General features: G+C 48.3%; 2 protein-coding genes across 11 annotated transcripts in view; one reads left to right on the top strand and one right to left on the bottom strand.

Moving 5' to 3' along the window:
* Positions 1-820, top strand: part of Map1a (microtubule-associated protein 1A) — a 21620-nt gene extending 20800 nt beyond the window's left edge. The window contains exons 6-7 of the mRNA XM_013009982.1: positions 191-411; positions 604-820. Of these exons, the coding sequence (XP_012865436.1) occupies positions 191-411; positions 604-759 (377 nt within the window). The 3' untranslated portion in view covers positions 760-820. The remainder of the gene's footprint in view (positions 1-190; positions 412-603) is intronic.
* Positions 821-2957: 2137 nt separating this feature from the next.
* Positions 2958-10779, bottom strand: part of Ppip5k1 (diphosphoinositol pentakisphosphate kinase 1) — a 37608-nt gene continuing 29786 nt past the window's right edge. For all 10 annotated transcript variants that reach the window (XM_013010182.1, XM_013010183.1, XM_013010181.1 and 7 more), the window contains 2 exons: positions 10154-10267; positions 2958-4753 (listed from right to left, as the gene is read on the bottom strand). In XM_013010182.1, coding sequence (XP_012865636.1) covers positions 4035-4753; positions 10154-10267 — 833 coding nt within the window. In that variant the 3' untranslated portion in view covers positions 2958-4034. The remainder of the gene's footprint in view (positions 4754-10153; positions 10268-10779) is intronic.

Genomic DNA, 10779 nt, shown 5'->3' with positions numbered 1-10779 from the left:
GCCTTGAGCTGAAGAGCTGAGGGACAGCGCCCAGGCCCAGAGTTCAAACCCCACAACCGACAAAAAAAAAAAAAAAAAAAAGACTAGCAATGGGATGGGGAATGGGGGTGTGTGTGTGGAGGGGTGGGGGTGGGGGGCGTCGCCAGTAGCATTCTCTTCCTTTACAATGCATCCTGGTTGGTCTCCACAGTGACCTTGGGGTCCAAGGGTGGCTCAGGCCCCCCTGTCTACGTGGATCTCGCCTACATCCCCAATCACTGCAGCGGCAAGACCGCTGACCTTGACTTCTTCCGCCGAGTGCGCGCATCCTACTACGTGGTCAGTGGGAATGACCCTGCCAATGGCCAGCCAAGCCGGGCTGTGCTGGATGCCCTGTTGGAGGGCAAAGCCCAGTGGGGGGAGAATCTTCAGGTGAGTAGCAAGAGATGCCAAGGAAGGAAGGGTTTGTGTCCAAGCTCTCTGAGAGCCAGTAGTGGGACACAGCTTACATAACTATGAAAAGCCGGGGCTCCTTTTCTGGGGGTCAGCGGGGTCTGCTGTTCCTGTGCCCTGCTTACCTTTTCTACATGTTCTCACCTAGGCCTGTCTTGTCTCCCTCCGTAGGTGACTCTGATCCCCACTCATGACACAGAGGTGACTCGTGAATGGTACCAGCAGACTCATGAGCAGCAGCAGCAACTCAACGTCCTGGTCCTGGCTAGCAGCAGCACTGTGGTCATGCAGGACGAGTCCTTCCCAGCCTGCAAGATTGAGTTCTGAAAGAACCCACTTCCCTTCCCCCAAGGATCCGCTCCCCCAGCTCCTTTAGAGAATGGCTACTGCTGAAGTCCTCTGGGGTTGAGGGAGAAGAGAGGTTGGGGAGGGGGGTGTGGGGTGGGGTGGGTGAGGTGTTATGGGGATTTGGGCTGGGCTAAATGGGAGGTGGTGTTCCTCTCTCCCATCTGTTCCCCGAAGGGTCTGAAAACCAAAGGTCACAGGGATAAGGGAGAGGGTATAAAACTCAGATAGGAGGTCATCTGATGCCTGAGAACCCTGCAGTGATACCCTCTCCCGGCACTGCCAAATGCTGGTACTGGATGAGAAATGAGGGTGTGTCTGAGAAAGCCACCTCCTTCTTCGTGGAGGGAGGCCATATCCCCCCCCCCAAATCCCTTTAATCTCTATTTATTTAGCATCCTGGGAAGGAATGTCAGTAAGTTATAGGATACTGTCAGGTAGGTGCCCAGAGCTGCACCCTTTCCTCCATCTCCCATCCCCAGGGTCTAGGTTCCGCTAGGGACCCCGGGGGTACACCGCTGCTATGCTGTCCTGTTGCTTCCCTCGGTATCTGAATGTCTCGATCCAAAACTTGAAGCTCTTTAGACCAACAGACTGGTGAGAGGAGAAAGGAGTTCGATCTCCCAGACCCTGCTTCATACCATTCATATCCCCGAGCGGCGCCCAGACCAGGCCAACTGGGCAGCACCAAAGGGCAAGGACAACCCCAGCCCCAAATCCCAGAGCTCTTTCCAGTTCCCTGGCCTGCTGGAGTTTTCACCCACCCCATTCCAGTTAACTTGATCCCTTTTCATCCCCTGCTTGGCTTCTCTGCATGTAGTCATCTGCTGAGGCCTGGTGTGTAATGGGTTAAATAAGCCACTGCCTGACATCCCAACATTTTGACACCTCAGCCTTGTGTGACTCCCCCAAACATCCCCCTCTGCCATCTTGCAGCTGAAATGGGAAAGCTGTCTCCTGCAAACCCAAACTCCTGGACAGACCATCTGGGAGATAAAGAGGCCAGGCCAGAGGACTTGGGGAAAAATGAGAGGGAGGAAGAGAAAAGGGAGATGAAGTTGAGCTACAGCTTAACTCCTACAGAGCAAAGGGCAAAACGTGCTGAAAACACCACTCCAGGAGAGGCCCTCGCCCCAAGCAAGCCAGCAAGCAGCCCCGCCACACCACTGCTGGACTGAGACCCAGACGCTGATAAGACCTCAGGGTTTTCCTTCTCTGCCAAGCTGACTGGGAAACCAAACAGCCCACCTGTGTTCCTCCTAGCTCCCACCCTTCCCGCGCTGCCGTGCTCTGCTCCGCCCCACACTTCCCTGCTATCGCTCCCAGCTGCTGTAACAGAGCCGCCTCCGAGTCTAACAATAAATCAAATCCATTGCAGATGGTGTCGTACTGTTGGCATTTTTGGACTCCACACATTGCTTAGTTGCTGGGCCCTGCCTCCCACCTCTCTGCTTCAACCAGCATTGTCATCTTGGAAGACTCCTTTTCGCTACTAGCAGTGGTTTCAGACAACATAGCCAGGGTGGATAATACGAGAAAGGAGAGAGACGGCAGGCAGGCAGTATGACTGGGAACCTAGAGTGGGAATGTTCATTTGGTTGAGGAAAGAGAACCCTCCTGGGACAGGGACCTGCATTCCAGGAGTCAAGAGCTAAGGACTAATAAAAAGGATATGAGCCGGGCGCCGGTGGCTCACGCCTGTCATCCTAGCTACTCAGGAGGCTGAGACCTGAGGATTGAAGTTCAAAGCCAGCCTGGGCAGGAAAGACCGTGAGACTCCTCCTATCTCCAATAAACCACCAGAAAACCGGAAGTGGCGCTGTAGCTCAAGTGGTAGAGCGCTCACCTTGAGCCGAAGAGCTGAGGGACAGCGCCCAGGCCCAGAGTTCAAGCCCCATGACCAACAAAAAAATTTAAAGAAAAGGATATGATACTCTGGACAGGGGGAGGGGGACGCTAAAGAGGTAAAGAGTAGACAGGCCCTAAGACAGCTAGAGATAATTGGTACTAGAAACACCATATCAGATGGTGCTGTGCCATAGGAGGTACCTTCTAGGATGCCATGTATCTATAGTTTTATAACCCATTCCTGCTCAGCTATAGTCAGTCACAGACACAACTGGCTCACATTTATGGTCATTCTTAAATTCACAAGGACACCATCACCACCGTCATTCTCATTATTTCATGTTTATTGAGCACTCATAACGTTCCGGCCCCAGATTCCAATGACTGACTGCATCAACCCTCCTACCTACCCTTACTCCCATCCCTACGTCTTTGGGAAAAGCTTCATAAATCACATCTGGTCCTAAAGACACATGATAAAAGGACATATTTCTTGGGGACTCTGGAGTGTTTGGTCTTTGGCCAGTCTGTCCCTGGCAAACTACAGAAATATATATATATATATATATGTATGTATATATATATTAAATCTTTGTTCATGTCTGTACAATATTCATCTCTGCTAACTGCTTAAAACAGAACCTGATTCTCTTTTCTCCAGCATCTTCTAAGCCAGTCTGCCCCACAATAACAGGTGGCCCAACTTCACACACATCGACCCCAGAGAGTTATAAGTAGTTACTCTGAAGTTGCAACAGACTCCAATACCCATTCATCCCTAGAGCAACTTTCCAGAAGACCAGGACTAGGGCAGAGGGGCACTTGGACATGACATGGAAATACTCATAAGTCCAGTCTGAAGATGAGTGGGCAAGAGTGGTGTTTGCTTGGGAAGGGATCTCTGTTTTCTAGATGTTTCTGATGGCCATCTTGGACCTACCTGAGGAGTGCTAGTAAAGACAAGAGCCCTCTGAATGCACAGGTCATCCAAAAGGGGCCTCGAGAAATTGTATACATGTCTCTCAGAAAGGTAAAGACCTTGAAGCCTTCTTCTTAAGCCTTTGCTGTCCACCCCCAATGGTGTCGTCAGCAGTTAAGTGGCATTTCCTTTAACAATCTAGGATTTCTGTGATGCTCAGAGTAGGTTAGGAAATGGCAGGCCAGTACCACTCCAAGGAAACCCTATTCAAGTTTAATGGCTAAGAGCCAATGGCAACTTGGAACATGAGACTGGCTCGACCTCTGAGCACACCATCAGCACAGGTATGCTTCATGCCAAGAGGACTGTTTCGTCAGACACCTCTGGTGTGAGTTGAGTCAAAGCCTCGCACTGGCCAGTGAGTGAGCCAACAGAAAAGGTTGCTGGCTCAAATGACTGGTATAGTGTGACATCCGTAGTGAGAAAATGATTAATTACATGTTGCTGGTGGAAGGGGTAAGTGTTGGTCATGGGCTCCAGCCTGGCTTTGAGGGTTTGGATCACTAAGCAGACACTGAGCTTGGGGAACATCCTCTTTAGGCAGCTGATCAGTTACTTCGGGGATCACCCAAGCCTGCTGATTAACTTCCTCGGGAACCGCCTGGGCCTGCTGGTCACTCTCTTCAGGGAGTTCGTGGGGAGCGTTAACCTCAGGGATATCTTGAGATAACAGACTGATTGCAGAAGCTTCCTCGGCCAGCCTGCCAACTTCCACTGCAAAGGCCTGCTGTGGATGGCTGAGCTCTTCAAGGATCTCTTGGGCGGGTCTGCTAACTTCCGCAAGGGTTTCATGTTCCAGGGCCCCACCCCCTGCAGGGAACCCATGGAGTAGCATGCTAACGTCCACAGAGACCTCCTGGCATGGCTGGCGGATTTCCTCAGCAACCTTCTGGGCTTTTGGCTGGCTCGTTTCTACGGGTAGCTCCTGAGAGGACTGGGTTGGTTCCAAAAGGTCTTGCTGTCTTTCCATGGGAAACTCTTGCATTCCATTCCCAGGGGCCTCCTGGAGCAGCCCAAAGCCTTGGTTTTCTTCAGTCGCATGTGCGTTTAGGGAGGTATGATCACTAAAGCCAAAATGGGAGTTGCCATCCACTGCAGTAGGGGAGGAAGGACCAGCACTGGACACAGTGCTGGAAGGGCCGCTGCTATCTGTAAAGCAAAGTTGGGAGGCCAAGTCATACAAGCTGGAAGAGTAGGCTCTGCCTATACAAAATTTTCAAATGCTAGAACAGATAGTCTGTACTGCTCTTGGTTTGGGGGGGAAAGGGTGTGAATTAGTTCTGAGTTTGGCAGGTTCCTGAATTTGCCCAACTCAGGAACTGTCACACTAGCCTCATGTATAGAAGAGGACTAGCTCTAAGGCTCACTTAAGATTCAGGAGTGAGCGTGATCTACTTTATTCTCCCCCCTCCTTCCCCATACACAAATATACTCCTGTCCCACCATGATTCCTGATTCCTACTTTCCTGTATATGAACAGGATAGCCTAGCACTTCATAATCAGGGCTATATGACAAAATTGTAGCCTTCTGGGGGTGGGGGCGGGTCATGGGGCTTGAACTCTGGGCTTGGGTGTTGTCCCTAAGCTCTTCAGCTCAAGGAGAGCGCTCTACCACTTGAGCCACAGCGCTACTTCCTGTCTTCCGGTGGTTTATTGGAGGTAAGAGTCTCACGGATTTTTCTGTCTGGGCTGGCTTTGAACTGCGATCCTCAGATCTCAGCCTCCTGAGTTGCTAGGATTACAGACATGAGCCACCAGCGCCTGGCTTTTTTTTTTTTTTTTTTAATCAAATTACCAGGTTCCTTCTCGGGAGGGCGATGAGAGGACGGGAGGATGAGGGCAACATCATTTCCCTGAAACACTTGTAATTGAATCGGATACAAACCTTTTGTTAGGAATCATTCTTTAAAGAAATCTGTGTATTTCTCTTATTTGTATTCTGAGAGATAACTAAACAACAGAATGTAGGAAAACTTGGTAAGTCAGAACACTAGGGAATAAATGGTTTACCTGAAAATAAAAGACTTGTCATGGAATCTCCAAATAATAAGGGGAGGGGGGGGTCAGTCGTGGGGCTTGAACTCAGGACCTGGGCACCGTCTCTAAGCTTTTTTGCTCAAGGCTACTGTTCTATCACTTTGAGCCACAGCGCCACTTCTAGGTTTTTTGGTTGATACTGGAAATAAGAATCTCATGGAATAGGGCTGGGAAGGTGGCTCAGTGGTAGAGCGCTTGCCTTGCATGCATGAGGCCCTGGGTTCGATTCCTTAGCACCACGTAAGCAGAAAAATCCAGAAGTGGCACTGTGGCTCAAGTGGTAGGGTGCTAGCCTTGAGCCTTGAGCTGAGGGACAGTGCCCAGGCCAACCAACAACAAAAAAAAAAGAATGTCATGGAATGGAAGTGGCGCTGTGGCTCAAGTGGTAGAGCGCTAGCCTTGAGCTGAAGAGCTGAGGGACAGCGCCCAGGCCCAGAGTTTAAGTCCCACAACTGACAAAAAAAAAAAAAAAAGAAAAGAAAGAATCTCATGGAGTTTCCTGTCCTGGCTAGCTTCAAGCTGCAATCCTCAGATCTTGGCCTCCTGAGTGCTAGGAATACAGGTGTGAGCCCCCAGACCCCAGCTCAGAATATTTTGTTTGGTTTTGGTTTTTATTTTCCATCAGTTGTGGGGCTTGAACTCTGGGCCTCAGCTCTGTCCCTCAGTTCTTCAGGTCAAGGCTAGCACTCTACCACTCGAGCCAAAGCACCACTTCCGGTTTTCTGGTGGTCAATTGGAGGTAAGAGTCTCATGGACTTTTCTGCCCTGGCTGGCTTTGAGCCACAACCTCAGATCCCAGATTCCTGAGTATTAGTATCATGCTAGTGGCATGAGCCACTGGCGCCTGGTGTTAGAAGTTCTTAACTGGAAGCCGGGCGCTGGTGGCTCACGCCTGTAATCCTAGCTACTTAGGAGGCTGAGATCTGAAGATTGAAGTTCAAAGCCAGCCCGGGCAGGAGAGACCGTGAGACTCCTATCTCCAATAAACCACCAGAAAACCGAAGTGGCGCTGTAGCTCAAGTGGTAGAGCGCTAGCCTTGAGCTGAAGAGCTGAGGGACAACGCCCAGGCCCAGAGTGCAAGCCCCACGACCAACAAAAAACAAAACAAAACAAAAAAAAGTTCTTAACTGGACTGTGGAGAGAAGTTACTGATCCCTTTGAGGCACTAGTAAAAGTCATGAATTATTGAAAATACTCATACGAATCTTTACATATGATTCCTGAGCTTCACCGGCTATATCAGAAATCCACCCCCAAGGTTAACCTAAGGTTTAGGTCCTCTAGATCGTAGAACATAAAGTGCTACAGGACTACACATATATATCTGTTTTTTCAATCGGTCATGGGGCTTGAACTCTGGGCTTGAGCGCTGTCCCTGCACTCTTCAGCTCAAGGCGAGCACTCTACCACTTGAGTCACAGCACCACAGCACCACTTCCAGTTTTTGAGTGGTTTACTGGAGATAAGAGTCTCACGCTGCCGGGCGCTGGTGGCTCACACCTGTAATCCTAGCTACTCAGGAGGCTGAGATCTGAGGATCACAGTTCAAAGCCAGCTCGGGCAGGAAAATCCATGAGACTCTTATCTCCAATAAACCACTAGAAAACTGGAAGTGGTGCTGTAGCTGAAGTGGTAGAGCGCTCGCCTTGAGCTGCGGCACGCAGGGACAGCGTCTAAGCCCAGAGTTCAAGTCCTACGACCAACCAAAAAGAAAAAAAAAAGAGTCTCATGGACTTTCCTGCCTGGGCTGGTCTGAACCTCGATCCTCAGATCTCAGCCTCCTGAGTAGCTAGGATTACAGGCGTGAGCCACCGGCTCCTGGCTTCAGGACTGCAGATATTATATACAAAACATGAGCCAGTGGGCTGAGAATGTGGCTTAGTGGTAGAGTGCTTGCCTAGCATGCATGAAGCCCTGAGTTCAATTCCTTAGTATGACATAAACAGAAAGAACTGGAAGTGGCACTGTGGCTCAAGTGGTAGAGCTTTAGCCTTGAGCATAGAGAGGCTCAGGGACAATCCTTGAGTTGAAGCCACAGGACTGGCAGAAAGAAAGAAAGAGAGAGAGAAAGAGAGAGAGAGAGAAAGAAAGAAAGAGAGAAGGAAGGAAGGAGAGAGAGAAAGAAAGACAGAAAGAAAGAAAGACAGACAGACAGACAGAGTAAACCTGGTTAGAAAAGTCTGGGAGAGACTCCATCTCTAATTAACCAGCAAAATACTAAACTAGAGGTGTGGCTCAAGTGGTAAAGTACTAGCTAGTGAAAAAGAAAGCTAAGTGTTAAAGACCTAGAGTTCAAGTCCTGATACTAGCACAAAAAAGGATGGAAGGAAGATAGACAAAACAATAAAAAATATTGAAATGTTCAACATCTTTAGCCATATATGCAAATCAAAACCATGCTAAGATTCCATCTTAGCTAGGTGTTGGTGGCTCATGCTTATAATCCCAGCTGCTCAGGTGGCTGAGATCTGGAGGACAGAATTACTGGAAAGGAGGTGGAGCTGTGGCTCAAGTGGCAGAGCACTAGCTTTGAGCATAAAAATTGAGGAACAGCTGGGGCCCATGGCTCACGCCCATAATCCTAGCTACTCAGGAGGTTGAGATCTGAGGGTCACGGTTCAAAGCCAGGCCAGGCAAAAAAATCTGTGAGACTCTTATCTCCAATAAACCAGCGGAAAACTGGAAGTGGTGCTGTGGCTTAAGTGGCAGAGTGCTAGCCTTAGGCTGAAGAGCTGAGGGACAGCGCCCAGGCCCTGAGTTCCAGCCCAACAGACAAAAAAATAAAACAAAAACATTTTTTTTAATAAAATAAAATTTCTAATAAAAAAAGAAAAAAACAACCCAACCTGTTGAGATTGTTTTAATGGGAGGAGAGGGGTGAGTAAGGAAGAATGACAGAATACATTGTATGCATGTGTAGAAAGGTCGGAATGAACCCCTCCCCTTTGTACAAACTGATATATGCTAATAAAAGAAGACTAAAGATCTTACAGAGTTCAACTTCTGTATGCCACAGGATAATTCCAACCCCTGTCTCTTCTTCTTTGACCTCTAGTAGGCAAGTAGCCTGCTTCCTCCCTCCCTCCTTTTTTCTTTTCAGCATTGGGTATTTGAACTCAGGACCTCTTGCTTGCTTAGCTGGTACAATACTACCAAACCATGCCCTTATTTTCCCGTGTGCAAGTGTCATATTTATAGATGGTATTTTAACTATATATTAAAGTACTATGGTATCAATAAAGACAAATTTAGAAAACAACAGACAAATAGGAAAGTTGCAAGTTCTAAACTTGCAATTTCTCTCTCTCACTCTCTTTCTTTCTCTCTCTCTCTCTCTTTCCTTCTCCATTTCCCTCTCCCTTTCCTTCCCCCTTCAAGAAAAGAAGAGGCATGTTTCAGAGAAAAGAACATGGTTTGGGCTGACAGATTCAAAAGACATGGAGAATGTTTCTTGTATAGACAGGCCAACTAAAAGAAAATGTTTCCCAATGAAAGGCTGAGAAAAAAAATGAAAGAAAATGAAAAACTGCAAGCTCTGTCTCCCTATTATAAAATTTGTCTTTTGGAGTCAGAAGTGACTCATGCCTGTAATCCTAACTACTCAGGAAACAGATCTGAGGATCTGTTGAAGCCAGCCCAGGCAGGACAGTCTATGAGATTTTTATCTCCAATTAACCACCAAAAAAAAAAAAAACCCAAAAAACAAATGGGGCCGGGAATGTGGCTCAGCAGTAGAGTGTTTGCCTAGCATGCATGAAGCCCTGGGTTCAGTACCACATATATAGAAAAGGTTGGAAGTGGTGCTGTGGCTCAAGTGGTAGTGTCCTGGGCTTGAGCAAAAAAAGCTCGGGGACAGTGCCCATGCCCTGAGTTCAAGCCCCAGGATTAGCACACACACACATTCACATACATACATACACAATTTGTCTTTGTATTCAGTTGGTAGTCTCATTCACGTAAATCAAAGAGTCAGAAAGAAACAGAAGAGGGAGAAGTGTAAGCCTTTTCATACATACTCCAGGAGAGAAATAAAAGGGGCAAAGACCAGGTAAATGTGGGACAATCTGAACCCTTGGGAATCAAGTAGAGTACCAGAAGGCAGCAAACTTGTACAACAGCTGATCGTGATGCTGAAATACGAATCTTTGCTTTGGCCTGTCTGAGTAAAGTAAAGGCATGTTTGATTTCAGTCTTTCCCTAGAAGCAGGGTGATAAAGAAAGGATTTTTCCTCACTAGTGCTTCACCTGTATCCCTACCTCCCATTACCACTGGTATCTCTTCTTCCCTGGAGTGGTCATTTCTCTGACAGCTACATAACCCAAACTGGCTATGAACTCATGCTCCTCCTGCTTCTGACTCCTGAGTGCTGGAATTACCGGCATGAGCTACCACTGACAAGTCTTCGTCCTTTAACTCTCATTTTCCTTCCTGTTATGCAACAAGTCTCTCACCTACCGATCTCTCTATCCGTTTTGATCTTTGTCTAGATAGTTACAAAGGTTTACTTACACCAAGGGGGCTTCTCTGAGCGCTGCCGGAGTTGCAGGGGAGGTGAATGAAGAGTACGGGGTGGGGAAAATGGGCTGTCTGAGGCCTGGTTGCTGTGCATACAGTCAAAGAGGGCTGTGTAGGTAGAGAACAAAAACAAATGAAGAAGAATCCAGGAAGTACAGATTCTCAACGACAAGTCAAAGTCAACCTACCTTTCCTCCAACTGGAAAGCAGCATATCCTGGGGACCCTTGCCCAAACTATTTTCAACTTAAAAAAAAAAAAAAGTAGTTGACAAGCCGGGTGCTGGTGTCTCACACCTGTAATCCTAGCTACTCAGGAGGCTGAGATCTAAGGATCAGAGTCTCAAAGCCAGCCCTGGCAGGAAAGTCAGTTAGAGTCTTATCTCAAATTAACCACCAGAAAACCGGAAGTGGCGCTGTGGCTCAAGTGGTAGAGTGCTAGCCTTGAGCTAAAGAGCTGAGGGATAGTGCCCAGGCCCAGAGTTCAAGCCCCAAGACCAACAACAACAAAAAAAAGTAGTTGAGGAAGTGGCGCTGTAGCTCAAGTGGTAGAGCGCTCGCCTTGAGCTGAAGAGCTGAGGGACAGCGCCCAGGCCCAGAGTTCAAGCCCCACGACCGACCA

The sequence above is a fragment of the Dipodomys ordii genome, unplaced genomic scaffold (assembly GCF_000151885.1).
Source record: "Dipodomys ordii isolate 6190 unplaced genomic scaffold, Dord_2.0 Scaffold11, whole genome shotgun sequence".
Classification (NCBI taxonomy): domain Eukaryota; kingdom Metazoa; phylum Chordata; class Mammalia; order Rodentia; family Heteromyidae; genus Dipodomys; species Dipodomys ordii.
This window is presented reverse-complemented; position numbering and strand designations above follow the sequence as displayed.